The sequence below is a fragment of the Hippichthys cyanospilos genome, chromosome 17, assembly GCF_059441005.1.
Source record: "Hippichthys cyanospilos isolate Australia breed blue-spotted pipefish chromosome 17, RoL_Hcya_1.0, whole genome shotgun sequence".
In the NCBI taxonomy this organism is placed as follows: domain Eukaryota; kingdom Metazoa; phylum Chordata; class Actinopteri; order Syngnathiformes; family Syngnathidae; genus Hippichthys; species Hippichthys cyanospilos.
Window position 1 is genome coordinate 11,722,323 of NC_142385.1, and position 20,544 is coordinate 11,742,866.

General features: G+C 44.6%; 1 protein-coding gene across 1 annotated transcript; it reads right to left on the reverse strand.

The window, feature by feature from the left end:
• Positions 1-24: 24 nt before the first annotated feature.
• Positions 25-12,884, reverse strand: col1a1b (collagen, type I, alpha 1b). Its single transcript, XM_088438417.1, has 51 exons — positions 12,682-12,884; positions 11,396-11,590; positions 10,448-10,467; positions 10,264-10,299; positions 9,842-9,934; positions 9,624-9,695; positions 9,483-9,527; positions 9,348-9,401; positions 9,207-9,260; positions 9,072-9,125; positions 8,941-8,994; positions 8,808-8,861; positions 8,673-8,717; positions 8,528-8,581; positions 8,389-8,433; positions 8,250-8,303; positions 7,672-7,770; positions 7,541-7,585; positions 7,356-7,454; positions 7,223-7,276; positions 7,028-7,135; positions 6,850-6,903; positions 6,666-6,764; positions 6,535-6,588; positions 6,362-6,460; positions 6,226-6,279; positions 6,083-6,136; positions 5,940-5,993; positions 5,791-5,844; positions 5,661-5,705; positions 5,476-5,574; positions 4,409-4,516; positions 4,205-4,312; positions 3,998-4,051; positions 3,836-3,889; positions 3,650-3,757; positions 3,504-3,557; positions 3,349-3,402; positions 3,111-3,272; positions 2,921-3,028; positions 2,732-2,839; positions 2,567-2,620; positions 2,368-2,475; positions 2,228-2,281; positions 2,038-2,145; positions 1,858-1,911; positions 1,667-1,774; positions 1,311-1,593; positions 1,041-1,231; positions 717-959; positions 25-627 (listed from the first exon to the last, which is right to left on the reverse strand). Exons 1-51 carry the CDS (start codon positions 12,761-12,763, stop codon positions 481-483), a joined length of 4,350 nt encoding a protein of 1,449 aa, XP_088294543.1. The 5' UTR covers positions 12,764-12,884; the 3' UTR covers positions 25-480.
• Positions 12,885-20,544: the final 7,660 nt, after the last annotated feature.

Consider the following 20,544-nt stretch of genomic DNA (forward strand, 5'->3'; position numbering starts at 1 on the left):
ATTTTACAACAAGGAGACACGTCACACTTTTTACAATTTATTTAACACCAGAAAAAAATGGTACATATCATTTGTTGTTTCTTAATGTCCTTCCGCAGTTGGGGCGAAAAACGGCAAAAGTCACCTGCGTTTCATTGCGATAATTTGTTTGTTTTTTTTTTAGTTCTCAAACTCCAAGGGAGACATTTTACACAAGCAAATATCATGTTCTTGTTGCCGTTGGAACAAACAGATATGTTCTGTTTTTTTTGGTCTCGTTTTCTTAATAAAGTGTCCGTGTGTAGTGGCAGTCCGGAAACGTCTCACGATTGGAAACAAAACAAAAAAAAAATCTTCTGTGCAGTGGTTTTAAGCATGTAGACGGATGGTGGCCGAATGAGTTTTGAATGCATAGGAAATAGGATTTTTTTTAGAGATGACTGCTAGAAAAAAAACAACAATGTCATGTCCATATTTCTTCCTCTTTTTTCTCTCTCCTTTTTACAAGAAGCAAACAGGGCCAACTTCGACGCCAAATTCCTGATCAGGGGCACCAACATCCATAGGAGCAATGTCAATGATTGGCAGGCGGGATGTTTTCGATGTCTTGTAGTCGATGACTGTCTTGCCCCATGAGCCAGTGTGTGACTGTGGATGGAAACCAAAAAAAATAAGCTCAGAAACATTACAAAGCGTCACGTGTTGCTTCTAAAATCCGAAATTCCGCCGGATCCTACCGTGCAGCCATCCTCGCTGACGCTGTATGTGAAGCGGCTGTTGCCCTCGGCTCTGATCTCCACGTCGTTGGAGCCCTGGAGCAGCAGGGCCTTCTTGAGGTTGCCGGAGGCTGAGTCCATGTAGGCGATGCTGTTCTTGCAGTGGTATGTGATGTTCTGAGAAGCCTGGTTGGCCATCAGACGCATGAAGGTCATCTGGATGCTGACATCTTCGGCATCAGCTCCGTCGCTGCCATACTGGAACTGTGGAGTTCATAGAAGATATTGTTGTCATCGATGAGGTCTCGGCGCGCACATTCTTGGACCAAAAAAAAGGTGTCTTACCTGGAATCCACCGGTCATGGACTCGCTGAACCAGACGTGCTTCTTCTCTCTGGGGTTTCTGCTCATGTACCAGTTCTTCATGGGCACGGTGGACTGGCTGGGATAGACGCAAGTCTCTCCAGTCTCCATGTTGCAGTGGACCTTGACGGCGTCCAGAGGGGAGCCCTGGTTGGGGTCCACCCAGTAGGTGCCTGGAGAAGATGGATCATATGTGAGACCGCTATCGAGTGCATAAGTTCTTTTTCAAAGGTGCTTGAGATGTCCGCTCACCGCTCTGATACTCAGGGTGGCACATCCTCAGGTCACGGCACATGCGGGCGGGGCTCTTCTGGGTGCCGTCGGGGCTGCTGAGCTTCTCGATTCTCTTGGTCAGAGACTCCAGGGTGGTGTCGACCTCCATGTCGCGATCGCGGAGAACACTGGGGTCGTCAGCGCGGTAATGGCCAGAGCGGTAGGGATCGGGAGCCTTCTCCTGAATAGGCTGGCTGATGAAATCGAATCCGCCACCGGGAGCACCAGGGGGTCCGGGAGGTCCGGGAGGTCCAGGAGGACCCTGGAAGACACAACAGGAGCTTAGAAACCTCTTCAATTCAAAATGGGAGTCTGAGCATGTGAAAGGAACTTACATGAGGTCCCATCTCTCCATTGCGACCACGAGGTCCGGGAGGTCCAATGGGTCCAGGCATACCGTTCATGCCATCCTTACCGGGGGAGCCGTTAGAGCCAGCAGGTCCCTATAGAGCAAAAATCATATTATGTCACATCCGGAAGACAATTCACATGAGCGCCACAACATTTTAGAAAAGATTATACTCACTCTTGGTCCAGCAGGTCCAGAAGATCCAGCGGGTCCTCTCTCTCCAGAAGTTCCCTAGAGACCGAGGAATAAGCATGCATAGAATCTCAGAACATGATGAAGAAATTAAACCGGACTCAACCAAGCCGTTCAGCCAGGAGATTAGCGATAGGTGCATCATGGGTAAAAACTGGTACTTACAGCGGGTCCGGGCATACCCTGCATGCCAGTGAATCCTCTGTGTCCTTTGTGGCCTCTATCTCCGGCCTCACCAGCCTCTCCTCTGTCTCCCTTAGCTCCAGCGGGTCCCTTTATGACAAAACAATAAAAATGTGAAGTTGATATACCATTTTATTTCCACGCAAACAAGAAAAATGAATGAGGAACCTACAGCAGGGCCACGGGCACCAGCAGCGCCAGCAGGACCAGCGGGACCGGCAGGACCCTAGTAATGAGCAAAAGTTCAAATTTCAGCATTAGAAAATCCGAGGACAACAAAATGTTCGACGTTTGAGTGAGGATGACACGTACGGGCTCTCCACGATCGCCAGATTTGCCAGAGGGACCAACAGCTCCGGGGGCACCGGGAGCACCAGGAGGTCCTGGGGGTCCAGCAATACCAGACTCACCACGGTCTCCCTATAGAGAACACATTCAAGTGAGACAACTCAGCACGTTGCGATCTATTTTTGAATGTTTCCAGAAGTGAACTTTACTATAGATTGTTTACCTTGGGGCCAGCAGCTCCATCGCGACCAGGTGCACCATCATGTCCTTGAGATCCCTTTGGAAGAATGGCCATATTATGTTATTTTGCAAAGTAGATAAGCTAGCTGAGTTCCAAATACCAAAGTGATCAGAATCAGACCAGGATCAAGAAAAGGGAAGCTCATACCTCACGACCAGCCTCTCCGGGAGCACCAGAAAGTCCGGGGGCTCCAGCGGGTCCAGGGGGTCCACGGGCACCAACAGGTCCACCAGGTCCCTGCTTTCCAGGCTCACCCTGAATCAAGAGGTTATGCGTTATAAGAAAAAGGTTGCCATTCAAAATGGTCAGTTCCGTCATCTCTCAGGGAAGACTTACAGCAGGTCCAGGCATACCGGCGAAACCACGCTCTCCACGCAGTCCAGGGAGACCTACAATACCACGCTGTCCACCAATACCTTGGGGTCCAGGCAGACCAGGGGCACCCTGCAAAGAAGGACACACTGGGTCAGTCCAAGCCGATAAAAGCCATCTTTTGCTTTGACGAAGGCCTGATAACACGACTTACAGCGGCACCATCGGAACCGGGGGATCCTCTCTCTCCAGAAACTCCAGCGACTCCAACAGCACCAGGCTCACCGGGGCGACCGGCGGGACCGGTCTCACCACGAGCTCCTCTAGCGCCATCTTTGCCAACGGGGCCTCCAGGTCCTGGGGGACCAGCGGCTCCCTGCAGAGACAAGGTGAGAGGTTATATCGTTGCCGATATAACAGGCGTTTAGAACCGAATGACGAGGGACACTTACAGCGGGGCCAGCGGGTCCAACTCTGCCAGCGGGTCCGGGGAAACCAGTAGCACCCTGTGCAACAACGCAGGTGGTGAAAAATGGAACCAAAATCCAGGGCGGTATTATTTTAAGTCCATTGCGTTTAAGCACACAGAGTCTCTCAAGATACTTACAGGAGCTCCAGCACCACCACGAGCACCCTTGGCTCCAGGAGGACCAGCAGGTCCCTGTTGAGGCAATCATTTGAAGATGAGACTGGAGGCACACTTTTAGAATGAAGACTAGAAGTAAATGCCACATGATTAAATGGGAAGCCCACCTGGGGACCAGCAGGTCCAACAGGTCCACCGGGTCCAGGAGCACCAGCATCTCCCTTGGGTCCAGTAACACCAGTCTCTCCCTTGGCACCAGCCTGACCATCGGCACCCTGAATTTGAAGGAAAAGACTTCAGTACAAACTCCTGGTCATCCTCCAACGATGGTTTGGACAAAATTGGGTTCTTACAGGGGGTCCGGCAAATCCAGCAGGTCCAGCAGGGCCAGTCTCTCCACGCTCACCCTGTAGGCAAGAAAAGTCATAAGAAGACACATCTGCACATAGCGAGGATACAAATCTTCAGTAAGAAAAATTGCTTCGAATCTTTGAACAACTGAAGGAAAAACTTACAGGGGCACCACGAGGGCCGGTGGGTCCAACAGCTCCAACGGGGCCAGGCTCTCCCTAAAACCACACGCGAAACAATTCAGACGATTCCCTGATGAAAGTAAAGATCTTTTCTGTCTCATCTCTACATCTGAACTTGCAAAGGGTATCCATCTTTGGATGTGACAAGGAACACCATCACCTGGACTTACCAAAATAAAAGGATCTTACCTTCTCACCCTGAGAGCCAGGAGGTCCAGGGGGTCCGATGGGGCCGGTCATACCGCGGATACCGTCTTTGCCGGCGGCGCCCTCGCCTCCCTTGGCACCAACCTCACCCTGAGATGGGAAAATTGAATTTATTCATGCAGCCTGGTGGATAGTGTCACTCGCCACTGACACAACTGGGAAAGAGTTGAAATGAACGAGTCTTACTCTCTCTCCCTTGAGTCCGGGCAGACCAGCAGCTCCACGCTCGCCTGGCATTCCCTGCATACCGGGGCTGCCTGCGGCACCGTTGGCACCAGGGGCGCCGGGCTCTCCCTGCATACATGAACTCTTGTCAGTTCGTTGCAAAGTTTTTGGGCATTTGAACTTCACCAAACTGTATGTCATCAAATCTACTGGGAAGTCTAACTGTATTCAGTCAACAAACCGGAACTCCAATCATAGACCAAAAAAGTACAAAATACACAATCGATAAGATTCAAATATAAACCAAGAAAAGAACATGAATAAAAATATATCTATTTCTTTAACTGCCTACAAAGTATTAACTATTGCAGTCTGATTAGGTCTATTGAGCAATTATCTTAGAGCACACTTAAAAAAATTAACCAAAAGTGTGTTTTACATCATCATCATGCATCAAGCATGTTAGCTTGCATAGCATGTGATGCTATTTTTCAACAATGTAGTCAGGAAAATTTGCATGATTATGGTCTTGGCTTCTCCAGACCATTATGATACTCTTAGCACAATTATTTGTCATATAATGCACACCATTGTCTGCATATACAATTGACATCTGTTGCACTAGTTGGAGTTAGGACCTGATCAACGACGTAAATGATATGGGTCAAACATACGTTTCCAATCATGCACCCAGTTTTGCATGTCCTCAACTAATTGGACAAATCATCCAAGTAAAAACGAACAAGAATATCAAATTTCCTCCATTTTTTTTTTTCCTGCATGTACGATGTCAGTACGACGTTTACCTTTACAGCCAAACTAATTTTGCGGAGACTTCATAAAGCCTTTCAACCCGAGAAACAGGTTTACTTTCCCAGACTTTTCGCAATACCGACAGTACTGATTGAAAGTGTAGATTTGGATGCGTCGCTTGTTTTGACGACTTCGCATGAACGCTAGTTGGCTGATTTTTGTTGGCATTTAAATATAAATGTTTCTCTTTCTACTTCTGGGTGACATTTGAATGGAAGTGACAACTAAAACGACGCAATTTACAGTTGTCATTTACAAGGGTCTGTCCTACTTACCTTAGCTCCATCGTTACCAGCAGGGCCAGGAGAACCACGGGGTCCAGTAGGGCCACCGAGACCGGGAGCACCACGCTCGCCGGGGAAACCTCTATCGCCCTGATCGAAAGAAAGAGACAATCATGATCAGTCAGAAGCTAATGACATCCAAGGAAGCAGGTTTAGCTGACAAGCAAGATACTCACTCTAGGTCCAGATGGACCAGAAGGTCCGGCCTCACCAGCAACACCCTGATCGAATAGACATGGTTACTAATCACAGTTGTTGAGAAATTTTATGATGTAAGTGCCGTTTCTTTATGATTCCCATTCTTACCTGCTCACCGGGCTTGCCAGTCTCACCAGTAGCACCTTGGGGTCCGGGAAGACCCTTTTTATGGTAGAGAAGCAGAATATTAATACTTGCCCCCCCAAAAAATCTACCAAGCAGAGATTAAATAGCTACACTGATATCCTCAAACTCACCTGGAATCCAGCAGGTCCAGCAGGACCGCCCTCTCCCTTCTCTCCAGCAGGTCCCTGAAGATGAACACCAAGTAATCAGAAACCTCAGCGTTCGGTTGTCTTCATGCTTTTACAACATGGATTCAAATTGAGACGATACTTACAGCAGGGCCAGCGGGTCCAGGAGCACCAGCATCACCATCTTTGCCAGGGGCACCCTGAGAAGGACAGAGGAGTCTGGCTTACTTTGCGTGGGGGCAAAGTAGACTACATGGTCCTTCTCACAACAGAAGAATTGAGCACTTACGACAGCGCCCATAGCGCCGGCAGGTCCTTTCTCACCGGGCTTGCCATTCTCACCCTGATTAGAAGAACGACAATGTAAGCATCTGACAGAGATCTGAACTTGGCATTAGGACAAAAATGTTCAGTGGCGCACTCACAGCAACTCCCTTGGGTCCGGGGAATCCCATAACTCCAGGCTGTCCTCTGGCTCCAGCGGGGCCAGCAGGTCCAGAGGTTCCATCTTGTCCAGGAGGACCCTTCAAAATTTTAACAAGTCAAGCCTCCATCCCGCTGCGTGTTTAAGGTATCTCGTAGATGATTTGGAACTTACAGTGGGTCCAACTTTGCCATCAGCACCAGTGTTTCCAGGGCTACCAGTCATACCCTGTGGAGACATTTTGCATGATTAGAGCTCGTCCATGCTGACATGTTAGTCAGTAGATAATAAGGAGCAGAATTCACCTTGGATCCAGGTGCACCAGGAGCGCCAGGAGCACCGGACTCACCGGTGGCTCCCTGAGGTCCGGCAGGGCCGGTGGCACCACGCTCACCGGGGGCTCCCTATCACAGGTGGAAGGTTAAAACATAAGTTTTGATCCAGTTATACAAGAATTGGAAACAACCAAGAAGTCAGCCATGAACTCACCTTGCCGCCAACAGCTCCATCAGCTCCAGGGAAACCACGGGCACCAGGGGCACCCTGAGAGAAAACGGAGTCAACATTACTATCAGCTAACGCTTTTCATGAAACTTTGCCCAACACAAATTTGGGCAGACAAAAAAAAAAAAAAAAGATTAGACAACAAAATGAGGCAGTTACATACGCGCTCTCCAGGGGGTCCACGGGGTCCACCAACACCAGGCTCTCCACGGGGTCCTCTCTTGCCCTCCTCACCAGATGGGCCAGGAAGTCCCTGAATTCCAGCTGGGCCCTAATGAACAAGAAATCAAGTTTATTTTCATCGTGTCAGAACAATTAAAGAGTGATGAGAGGTCCATGTTAGTTTGTTGAAACTTACAGTCTCTCCCTTGGCACCAGGCTCTCCTTTGGGACCAGAGACACCTGGGTCTCCCTGATGGCCGAAACACAAACTGTCAATATCATATCCGAGCCGAGACAAAAAAAATCGGCGTCGTCTATTGATTACTCACGTTGTTACCCTTGGGACCAGGAGCGCCGACGGCACCCTGACCTCCAGCGGGACCACGAGCACCAGGGAAACCAGGTGCACCAGCAATACCAGCGGGACCCTGTGGAATACAAATAGCAGGTGTCACAACCAGCTTCTGATCTTAAGGTGAGCCCACCAAAGGTATTCCTTGAGTGCGCTACTTACAGTGGCACCCTTAGCACCTGGGGCGCCATCAGTTCCTGCAGCACCCTATGGAAGCAACACAAAGTTAAGCAACATCAGAACATGTGAAATGGATCTGATATGCACAAGGGGGATGTGCAGCCTAAACTCACAGCAGGTCCAGCAGCTCCAGCGGGTCCTGGGTTACCAGGCTCACCACGAGCTCCCTGGGCTCCCTCGGCTCCACGAGCTCCTTGGGGACCAGTCTCTCCCTGAGCAGGAAAATGACATTGAAGTAAGTCATATTTAATAATATTCATACATCCGAATCATGCCCGTTACTTATCCTCACTAGAGGGCGTGCTAAGTGCCAAGTGTCTTAGACAAGAGGCAGAGTAAAACCTGAACTGGTTGCAAGTCAACCGCACGCTAAACAAAAATGTGAAAGTAACCGTTTTTTTGTTACACCTTGTCAAAAGCTGTTAGCGTTGTTTCATCCGAGCTTGCCAACAACACTAGCTAACTTTTCTTAGCCAGCTAGCTTGGTGGACATCAGGTTATTTTGAGCCATTTAGTGGCAACAAAGAACTAAGACGCTTTCTATTTTAAAGTTTGATAATTACTTGCTAATATTCAAAATTTCGATGATTTGGGAGAAGATGGTACGATGGACGATCACAGAATTTGAAGCAAACTATAAATCATAGTTTTTTATTGCTCTAACCCAAACTTCCTCTTGTGGGTGACTTACCTTTACACCAGCGCCGCCAGGGAATCCAGGGGGTCCAGCAGGTCCAGTGGGTCCCTGATACACAATGCCACAGGATGTTAGCCGATATGACCAAGAATACTAGCGCAGTAGACCTGCAAGTGAAGTGACAAATACTCACAGGGGGTCCAGCAGGGCCAACGTTGCCATCGTTACCGCGAGCACCCTGCCGAGAAGACGTTCACGTATTAAATAGAATCAAAAAAGGATAAAAATGGTAAAAGCATATCTGCAAGGATAGCCTAGCTAGTAGCACTTACAGCAGGGCCAGCAGCTCCGGGACGGCCTCTCTCACCGGGAAGACCGCGAGCACCCTGGAGAATAACAAAAAATGTTTAGGGTTCATTCTGTCAAGGGGGTCGCTGTAAATTGGATCCGATTACAGGTCGGGAGACAAAAACCCACCATGGCTCCGGGGATACCGTTCTCGCCAGGGGCACCAGCCTCTCCCTATAGGTCGACACAAAGATGGTTTCGCACGGCTCGCCAAATCCGAAGGACCCTCAGGACACAGGTTCATCCTTTGCTTCTTCATCTTACCTTAGGTCCGGCAGGTCCGGCATCTCCCTTAGCTCCATCGAGTCCGTTGAATCCCTGCGGACAAACTCAGCAGTGTGAGAAACAGGATGGCAACATTCGTTGCGGTGTCCCGCTGCGGATGCTCCCGACTCACTCTGTGTCCCTTGATGCCAGGAAGTCCGGGGGTTCCGGGGAATCCACGGGTACCCTGCGGCAGGAGGAAATTGTCAGCCGTGCACTTGTGTCACCCGATCTTTGTCCCTCATCCCAGCGGGGATAACTCACCTGCATGCCGGGGGCTCCACGCTCACCGGGGCGACCGGCTTTGCCAGCCTCACCCTATTGACACACAGAGACACGGTTACTACGCGTGTCAGGGACACATAGAAGGACAATCGGAATAATCGATAAACCCCGTACATCGTCTCCATTCTTTCCAGGGGGGCCAGCGGGACCACGAGCACCCATGGGGCCCTGGAACACAAAAGCACCATCTCATTGAAGTGTGAGAAGCAACAGCAGATCGGGCTGGGTTGTGAAATAGAAATAAAGGATACTCACAGAAGCTCCGGGCTCACCGGGCTCTCCGGGGGGACCGTTGAAACCCTGAGGACCCTGTTAGACAACAAATCCAGAAGATTAACCAAACAATATCCGTATTTAAGAAGACTGAGAGTCGATGAGGGGGATACTTACAGCGGATCCGGGAGGTCCGGGGGGACCACGGGGACCCATTGGGCCCTATTGATGAAGATGAGTAAAAAGTCAGAACGAGGAACCAGGTGTATCTTGATTATAGCATAAGCGAGCAGGTGCTTTGATGCAAAGCCTTCATACCATGGGGCCGGGCATCTGTGGGCCGCCGCTGGACTTGGTGTGATCCGTATAGCTCATTTGAGGAGAGAAGTTCTGTCAAAAAGGGGAAGGTAAAGAATTAGCTGCTGAGCTTTGAAAATGGAACCATAATCATATAAGACAACAGGTTACGAGGAACAAAAATGTATCTAGCCTCCATCGAGATTCATTTAATAGTATTGTATTTTGATTGAACGTACTCCGCCAAGGCCAGGGGGGCCAGGGGGGCCGGGTGGGCCGGGAAGTCCAGGCTGTCCGGGGATTCCATCATTTCCAGGAGGACCCATGGGACCCTAGAAAGACAGGAAATTTGGAAGAACATCAGCTGTGAAAATATATTTTGTTTTGTTTCATTAATTCGTGCAATTGAATGCACTTCAATCTATTTGAAAATCTCCAAAGTGGATTTAAGCCTTTGACTAAAGTTGCTAAGCTACCACACCGGTGAAGTTTAAAGGCCTCAGTGAACTTTTGACCTAATTATCGTCACTGTAATGACATCATCACCCAATAGCATTTTGCATGTTTTTATCAACGGTGACTAAAAGTGTCCAAAATGTCCTGAAGAAATGTTAAACTGTATGAAGTAAGCACTAATTATGAACATATTTGCATAACTTACCACGTCTCCCTTGGGACCAACGTCTCCCTTGACTCCCTACAAACAGATAAAAAAATAATAATTAAGTTTGTGGCCAATGGCGTTTGCACAATTTAGCATGCAGAAGCTACTCAATAAACATCCGCGAGGACGGCTCATTTTCAGCTAGCATGCGTTTGCATAAGTAAATCAAAGGTGAAATTACCTCTTGGGGGTTCATGGGTCCTATGGAAGGAAAAGGACAAAGAGGTCACATACTGTCCCACTAATATTGTTAAAGAGCTTTAATTTGATTTAAAATGACCTATTGGTGCTAAATTTAATGCTACTCAAAGCTAACATTTCTTAGAAATTGAAAGTATGATTGATGGAAATTTCTGTTTTGTTGCGCAGAAATAATGAGATTAAAGATGGCCGCCACATTGCCAATATTGAGATAGAGTTATTGAAGTTAATTGAAAAATAAAAAGTGTACATAAATGGTCTCGTCACGTGATAAACTAGCATAAGTACAACATTAAATGTTAGCTTCAACGATCCATCGCGATTGATGTATAAATTTATCATGCTCAGAATTGCTTGGCAGTGGTTTTTATGATGAAAACAAGTCATTTATCATATGCAAATTTTCTTACTAGTTGGGCTTTCATTTGTAATATTTAGTGTAAGCTTGTCAAACGTCGTCAATCAGGTTGTCATTTGCAAACTTTGTTGTCCATGTTTACCATTTGCACGTGTTGCTATCACTCGGGTGTTGTTGTGCAAGTTATTGCTTAAAAATGTGTTATTGTACACTTCATCATTAGCAATTCACACGTTTTTGTCTGGTATGTATTGTTTGCAAACTTTTCTAGTCATTTTGTTTATCATTTGCTCTGATGACGTAGTCTATGTTGCTTATCTGAATCCCAAAATATTTCTTTAAATCAGAGGCAAAAAAAGAAGAAGATTGGAGAAAGCAATATTTACAAACTACTCTAAGTGTACATAAATCCAAAATGATTCCGATGGAGATCCCCAAGGGGCGTGCAATAACGTCCATCTTGTTTGACAGCGGAGAGTCTTAGACTGCCCAAATTGTCGCAAAAAAAAAAAAAAATCTACATGAACGGCACAGTGTTGAGGATGAGGAGAACCGAGGGTGAGGATGTACCGTCTTGGTCGGGGCAGACGGGGCAGCATTCGCCCTCTGGGATGATGGGGTCGGCGCAGTCAGATAAGTCCTCGCAGATGACCTCGTCGCACATCACTGTGCCGCTGTCGCAAACACAGATCTGGCACGGCTCTGGTTTCCACACATCTTTGTCGTTGTAAGACTGTCCGTCTAGTGTGCAGCTGCCAAATGTGCCTGCATGACAGCAACGCGTTGGTCAGACACTTCCCCTCATAAACGCACCCTAGCATAGAGTGTTGATTTGAGAACATTGATATTTAAATCGAAATCTCTGTTTGTATGTGGCGGGCCTCGTTTCCTTTTGCTACATTCAACGTGCAACATCAATATAAGCCAGAGATATCTGGTAACTCTTCACAATACTGCAGATGTATGAATCAAAGTCGTGTAAATTGGGGTAAAAAGGTGAAAAAAGATTCTTGCTGCGTGCTTTCGTGCGTTTCACACAAAAACCTTTACTTTACAACCATACGTAACTTGATGGGCGTTTGGAGGCCTTTAATTGGGGACAGACGTGGCAGTACCAAAATAGACCACTAGGGTGTACCGTTGTTCCATAAAAGAACGCCGTCCTCCTACTCTGTGATTAATTGGCGCGTCTACGTCACATCTCAGCAATTTTTCCATTGTCTCCCCTCCTCGCCCAGCTTTCGACAAACTGTACGAGATTTTACTTCAGATTTATTTTTTTACTTTTCAATTTAAGATCTTTTTCTTCAATCTATCCTTTTAATGCATCAATCCAAAAGGATGGCCCGGATGGTTGAGAATACAACCAAACGAATACAAGAAAGGAACACAAGAGTGGTGCTTTTTTGTGGATTTAGGTGAATCTCGGTAGAAGTGATCTCATTCGAGATGTTTATCCAAGTTTGGCGACTTTGACAGCGCAGTCCCCCAAACTGACAAAGTTTATTTCAAGGTTAAGTTGACTTCCTAAACTGATCAAAGTAAAACGTTCTGTCCTTAGAAAAAAGTGTTCTGTCGCTTTCTCCTGATGGCCCCTCTGAATCTAAACATTTGTCAGACAGAGGAGATGCAGCTGCACTCCCTCAGGAGAACGCTCGCTGAGCGTGTATGTGCACGCCAAGAGAAAAAAAAAAACACAATCCACTCCTGCACAAATGGACATTCCAAGAGAACCCCAAAAAGGCATCCAGGATGAGCATTGTCTCTCTCCAGGGCTCTGTCCAATCCAGATGGGGCCACGCAACTCCTACCCACCCGCGAGAAGAAAATATCAATGTTACAAAAGTGATACTTACTATCATCCTCGCCTTGACCTCTCACCACCAGCACAGCTGCGCTGAGCAAAAGCGCTAACCGAATATCCACAAAGCTGAACATGTCTAAATATTAGACATGTAGATTCTTTGCGGCAGGGGGGGTCCTTTTTTCGTCTCCTCAAACGCCACTCATACACGGTAGGGTCCGGTCTGTGTGTGTAACTCCAATCCAGACCCCAGCAGAAACTCCCTACTGCCTCAACAAATCACTTAGCGGGGTTTTTATATGCCCCGAGCTTTTCTGGGGTGGGCCCCGAGCTTGTGCGCCCTCCTTCCAGCGTGTATGGGGGGGGGGGGGGGGGGGGGCGGGGGAAGAGGGCTGGTGGGTGTCTTCAAACATGTCCCATGCAGAAGAAAAAGTTGTTGGGCGATGATGGTGAGGATCATTGACACGCTTGACGCGCTTTAAGTAAAGTCGCTTCCTCGTGGACTCCTCCGTTATGCTTTTGGATTTGACACCCTCTGATTGTTAAAAGTGATCACTTTCTCTGTCCTCTCTTACAATACGATGTCAAAATGACGCCTCACCTTGTGTGTAATTACACACGGGCAAGAACCATCCATTTCCCCATTAAGGCCCATTAAACGACCCGATCATGCTTTGTGTAGACACCCTCCGTATTCGAGACGCGATAAAACACAGCGGGCTGTTCCAAACATGCAAAAGTTGATGTTAAAAATGCAGCTCGGGAAGGCACAAGTGAGAGAGGAGAAAAAGCTGGCAGGCCCACAAAGCAGCAGGCCTTGCTTACAATGTGGACACGTTGCAGCTTCTACACGTTGGCCCAGTCTGACCTCTCATTTCACTCACTCTCCTCCTTTCTTTCTCTCTCTCTTTCTTTAGAGAGAAGATGAAGTCTGGGATCAATAAAAGACGTGAACATGAGGCCTTATCAAGCACACAGGTCGCTTCGCTTCAGTCTTCATGTGAACGAACGTACGACTCTCCTATTTATTTTTTGACTCATATAACTATTGTCATTATTATCGCTAGTTTTAGCGGTCGTATTGGAGTGCTAGGAATAACTATTCAAATCAAGAACAATAATCAGCAACAGTAAATTCTAATGAAAAATTTGACCACTTTTGGATGACTTAAATTCAACCTCGAACATAAGAATTTCCTGTAGTTGAATTACATAAATACAAAATCAATTAAAGAACATAAGAAATTACCCGAGACACAATATCACTTTATCGTTATAATCTTTGAAGAGAAAAAAAAAAAGAATTCAAGTTTACGTTGCTACATTCATAATCAATTTTTACATTTAACATATAGATTGCTTGTGTTGGAGTGCTAATCAGAGATTTTAGGTATCAGAAATAATTCAATACTGTTGTGGCTGATTTTCATGTTAGTATCAGATCAGAACACCCCTTCTAGTCACATTAGTAGAGTCAACACAACTTAGCAGTTGTTAAAGGAGTGGTACTCGCATATATATTAATTTTTATAGCAGCTGTAGCATCATACTAGTCTTAATAGTGATCGCATAAGAGGTCTCAATAATAGAGGAGTTAGCGGAAACAGTAGTACTCAAAAGTACAAAAAAATGTTCAAATACTGCACCAACACAACAATAACATGCTTGATTACATTTGCTAGGAAAATGTGCCCCCTGCTCGCGAGTAAAATATTAATTCAAACTCAAAATCAAGAAAAGCCTCTCTATAAGCACTATAAGCGTGAGAAAAAAAGTAGAGGGTTATGGTCAGAAATTTCCGGTACTACTCATGATGATAGTAACAGCTGCAGGGGAAGTAATCGTAATGGCAGTATTTGTTCCAGGAATAGTTTTGAATTATTAATCTAAATTAGAACTGATGGTAGTCGTTGGAGTAGTAGCAGTTACACAGACACACCTAAATTATTAGAATACTGCACCAACACGACAATAACATGCACGATTGGCTTTACTAGTGGGGATTGCCCCCTGGTGGCGAGTAAAACAGTTCAGACTCAAAATCAATACTTTTGAGGCTCACTAATAGCAGGAGTAGTGGAACCAGTAGAACTTATAATAGAAGACTTGATATTGACCATTTTTGTGGTAGTAGTGGTTACATTAGTAGTCGACACAATAACAGTACTGTCAAAGTAGAGCAAGAGTCTAAACAGTAATAGTCATCGAGTAGGACATCAAAATGTAATGGTGGTAGTAGTTGCGGTCATATTTGTTGGAATAGTACTAGTTGTAGTACTAGTTAGACGGAGTCAGACGAGACATTGGGGTGTTGCTACAAAGGTTCCACGAGGGAACCGGAGCTCTGTGTTTAAATAGAACTTGTAATTTTCTGCTCTGCGCCTCAGAACGGAGTCTCGCTGCCTCGCTCTAACAGATCGTTTTGTGGCCTTCATCTTTTTTTTTTTTCCTCTACTCTTTTTGGGCGGAAGCGCTTGTAATCATTCAAAGACGGAATTTTCGGCAGATCCCAGGCAAGGGGTGAGCTGTCTCGGGCCAACTCGAGTGAAAGCTAGGAACCAAAAGTGAACCGATCTCCAGAAAATATTTCATCTTGGTCCTCAAATGTTTGTCCTGGAAAAACATGTTAAAAATAATCCACGGCGGATCTAAGAGATGGAGGTCTGCTCCGCTGTGGGTGTGATCATCATTCATGGCCAGCTCCTCTGATTCCCTTTAAATGTAGCATGCTAGTCACTAGTATTGTTCATCATTTGAATTTGAATTAGTCCAGCTCCAAATTCGGTCCAAAAAATTTGCATCGTCCGATTTAAGCGTTAAACTACAGCGATGTTTATTCTTTTAGTAGCTGACAGCATAGACGTAGGATCTAACACAAAGAAAAAAACTTTACATTCCCAGCAAGGCTTTGAGCTGCGACGTGCACGTGTTTCTACTTGTACCTTTGCACTAAAGCTCCCCCCATGCCTCACTTTCCTTCATACACACTATTTACACTCCCACCAGACCTTTATTATTTCTGTGAACATATAAAAATATGCGTTCAAGATCTCCTCTCAGTGACGGAATCTTCACTGGTTTTCATTCAAAACCGTCGTTCTTTCTTGGCTTATTTGACGGACCAAATTAAAGGGGAGCCAATCACATGTGTGATTATTAGGATCACCATGTCATCACTTACACTTTTTTTCTCATATTATCACAAGTTACAGAAACGTTTTTAAAAAAAGTGACAAAGCAGCTTTTAATGGTGCGTTCACTGGCACTTTTAGGGAAGGGATTGTCAGTTTTCTCAAAACTGACCTTCAGAGCCTTCAGAAATGTGAACATGAAGTGAATTTAGTGCTGTTGCGTTCACTGACTCTATAAGGAGAGGATACTTATACTTCAAAAAGTATACTTAGTACTTAATACTTCAAAAAGTAACATGGCAAGCGCTTCCCTTTACTGATACTTTCTTGTTCAGTAATCTTTTAGTGTCATAAAATTGTTGACTTTCAAAAGGTTGCTTTTCAAAAATAACAATCCTATTTTTTTTTTTTTTCAAAATGCTCCTCTGGTTTATTGACAAATAGAACGTTTTTTAAAAGTCAATTGCTACATTTAATGACCCTTTCCATTTAAATAATCTTTTGGAGACCATATAGGCAGCTTTTGCAGGTGCATTCACTGGCACGTTTTAGGGGAGGAATTGTCAGTTTCCTCAAAATTTACCTGATATTTTCATGACCGTAACCTTCAGAAATGTTGACATTCAGGTTTAGTGAATTTACTGCTGTGTTCACGGTTAAAAGCAGGGGTGAGAAACATGCGGAGCGTGGGCCGGTTCTGGCCCGCAAATGGTTTTAATCTGGCCCACGAGTTGATTTTGTGAAGAATGAAAATGAGCTGAATTTTGAATAATGAATGAAAAACTTGAAATATTTGATGATTGATGGTGAGGTTGGAGTTGATTTATTGATTTATTGAAAACGAACAAGAAATTTGAAGTTGTTGTTTTTAAGTTGTATCAGTATTTACCATGATTTTATTGGTCTGGCCCACTTGAAAATAGATTTTCCTCCATGCGGCCCGCAAGGCCCACAAGTTTGACACCCTGTTTTAAAGAGAATTTTTTTACAAAAAAATCCAGTGCTGCATTCACTGATCTTTTATCTGTATGATTTATGAACCTTTAAAAAATGTTATGGCAAAGTTTTGCTGGTGTGTTCACTGATTATTTCTAGTATAAGAATCCTTCAAAAATGTTAGTCTTCTCAATATGCTATCAATTTGTGCAATTTCACTGGTGCGTTCGCTGGTCCTTTTCAGAATGGGAATCCTCATATTTCTCCAAAATGCTACTCTGATCAGTTCTTACAAAGCCAAATGATATGTTTACTGACCCTTTCTGGGTCAGGAACACTCAGGAACACACAAACTTCGGAGTTGATATAGAAAGCTTTGATTGGTGCGTTCACTTAACCCTTTCTGAGTGAGGAATCCTCAGATTTCCTGACTTCTGAGATAATAGAGCAAGCTTTTTCTTCTTTGTTCACAGCCCATTTTCCCGATTTTCTTCCCAGTTGCCTCATATTTCCATGACTTTTCAAACCTAAAAAAAAGTGACATGGCTGCTCTCACTGGTGCGTTCATGATGCTTTCTAAAAGAGGAATTCCGAGTTTCCTCATCGTCCCTAAGTGTCACTCGAAAGCAAAAAAAGAAAGACTTCCCATGTTAGCTTTTCACTCTCAAATGCATCATTTGCACTCAGTCTCCTCATTTTATGCCTTAGCAGGCAACAGGAACGGACGAACAAAAGTATTGGGTCGCATTCCTCCAACAGGAAGTTAAAAAAAAAACATGGTGCTGTTCCTAAAAACTGCAACTACTTCTCCCACAATTTTAATGAGGACACCTTGACGGTGCGCACTTATATATCAATCGTCCCGATACTTTTGAGGCCATTTTTTTTTTTCTCACGACGTCTCGTCTGCTTTTCTTTTACCGTCTGGCCGCGTCCTCCGTCCCAGCCCCCATCGCGTCCGTCCTCGCTCTCTCCATCGTTCCCTCCCTCTCCCGCTCTCTCTCTCTCTCTCATCCTTCCTTCCCTCGCTCGTCCCCACCTCCACCAGTGCCGCAGACATCCAGTCAGACAACCCAGATGGAAAATCTGACCCAATCCTTCCTCGGACTTTTAGATATGCAAGTCGGCTGGCGGGCTTCGCAAAAGTCGCCGCGTTAGGCGCTTGAAAGTCATTCAAATTATTGTTGAGCGGTAAATGATTATAGAATGTCACCCTACGCTACGGCGATTAATAATCACTGATTTGAAAGGGGGCCCCGATAGAGCGAAAGTAGTGGGTGGGACCGAGGGTTTCGGATTTCCCTTCATCGGGAATGTTGCGCATTTTCTCCCAACCTTTAAGAACCGTTCCAAAAAAATGTGACATGGCACGCTTCTACTGCTGCCTTCACTGGCCATTTTGGAGGGAAGGAATCCTGAGTTTCGTGGACTCATATTTTCTTGAGTTTCAAAAGAGAGATACCACGTTCCCTGGTGTGTTCACTGACACTTTTAAGGGAAAGAATCCTTAATTTATTCATGAAGTTCTTTTTTTTTTTACCTTTAGAAGTCAAAATTCAATCACATTGCATGATTTTGTTGATATGTTCAATCCCACCTTCGACTGGAGGAATTCTCAGTTTATCTCTTCTATACATAAGCTATACTATTCTTATTAATTATAAATATCAAAGCGATTTGCATTTTGCTGGGCTGGTAGTGAATTGTTTGAATATTTTCATTGTGAAATATGAATTAAGCAGTAAAATCGACCCATTTTAACCGTCTTGCGGCGGCCATTTTGCCTTTTTTTGTCAACTAAAAATGAAATCATGGTACCAAGCTTGCATATGTCACATGGCCAAACTAAAAAAATAAAAAGCTCAAAAGAGTCCGAATTATTTGTTATCTGAGTCCTACGCAACTGTGATGTCATTTTCAGTCGACAGCAAAAGCAAAATGGCCGCCTCGTGCAACCAAAATGGCCACCTCGTGCGACCTATTGGATTTTTACTGTTGTGTTCAATGTTGCTTGTTATTTGCGGAATCCCCATCTTTTTCCACACTTTCCTCATATTTTCATGTTAAGCAGTAAAATCGACCCATTTTAACCGTCTTGCGGCGGCCATTTTGCCTTTTTTTGTCAACTAAAAATGAAATCATGGTACCAAGCTTGCATATGTCACATGGCCAAACTAAAAAAATAAAAAGCTCAAAAGAGTCCTAATTATTTGTTATCTGAGTCCTACGCAACTGTGATGTCATTTTCAGTCGACAGCAAAAAGCAAAATGGCCGCCTCGCGCGACCGATTGGATTTTTTACTGTTGTGTTCAATGTTGCTTGTTATTTGAGGAATCCCCTTCTTTTTCCACACTTTCCTCATATTTTCATGATTTTAAAGTCCTTCGTGGTGTGGTGCATTCACTGGCACTCTATAGAAGCGGAATCTTCTGTCTCCAAACAAATATGTGTTTTCTTGACTTTTTAGAAGCTTTACATGCTAGATTTTTATTGTTGATTTACAATCATGTTATTAGTCATGATGCGTTAATGGTGCATTCACAGGCTCTTTCCGCCGGAGGAATCTTCACCTTTGTCTAAACTGGTTTCATATATTAGCTCATTCAATCCCGAAAACATATTTTTACGTTCTATCTTAAGTCAAGAAACAATCAGTCCAGGTACTTTTTTTTGTAACTGTATTTTTTTCCTGTTTTTTCAAGTCTTTTTAGGAAGGGTCTAAAAATGGCTGACGAATTTAGACTCAAGCATAAATTACGTAGTAAAGTTACAAAATACTTTAGTATTTAAGTATTGACTAGTAATTGACAGTTTTTTTTACTTTAGCACGAAATAAATCTATCAGTACTAAAGAAAACAAGCGTACTTTAAATCGTAAGTAATCAATTATATTGTGTAGTTGAATATTAGCGTAACGATTAATGTGTAAAGTAATTAACAATTACTTAAAGTAATTCATAACTTCAATACTTAATTCATTTAGTACCAGCTATTTTAGACCCTTAAGGCAAACAGTTGAAAAAGAAAATGACTTATAAAAGTACTTTGAATTTATTATCTGGCCTCTTAAAACACGTCAAATACGTCTTTGGGATTTAACGTCCGGACACTTAAAAAACGTAAAAATGCGTCTTTGGGATTGAATGAGTTCATGCCTTTTTGAACATTCCAAAGTGAGACGACACCTTTACTGGTGCGTTCACTGTTGCCTTCCAAGGGAGGAATCCTCAGTTTTTGCTCTTTCCATTTGACTCTCGTCCTTCCCAACATCTGGTAAAATGAGTCAGCTGCGTGAAGATGAACTGCCGGCTTGCGCTCACAATTTTAACCCCTTCACTTCTCTCATTTGAGCTTTTTCTTTTGTTTTCTAAGTGTTTTTATGTTGCAAATGTCCAAATGTTTGTATTTTGGACTTAAGTGGTGAAAAAAATATCCAGGGTTTAGCTTGAGAGCCTGTCTGGAATTATCGTTATTGTCCTCACATGTGAGGCTGGAAGTAGGAGGTGGCAAATACACACAACAGAAAGAGAGAAAGAGTCTTCGTGTATTATGGAAGACCGAGAAGTAAAAAAAAAAAGGAAATCTAAACGGCGGAGAGAGAGAGAGACAGTTTCTCGCTCTTCTCTCTCTCTCTCTCTCTCGCTCGCTCAAAATGGAAAAAGTAGATGACTCACCCTCTAGTCAGCTGCAAAGACAAAAATGTTGTGACTTCTTATGTGAACAAAAATATTGGGACACCCCGTTATCGATGACTTGTGAATGAGTTGTGGAGGAATAGCAAAAAACTTCATGAAGTGAAAAAAACATGTAAAAATGTATTTAATCTGAGAGAAAGTTTAGTTTCAAA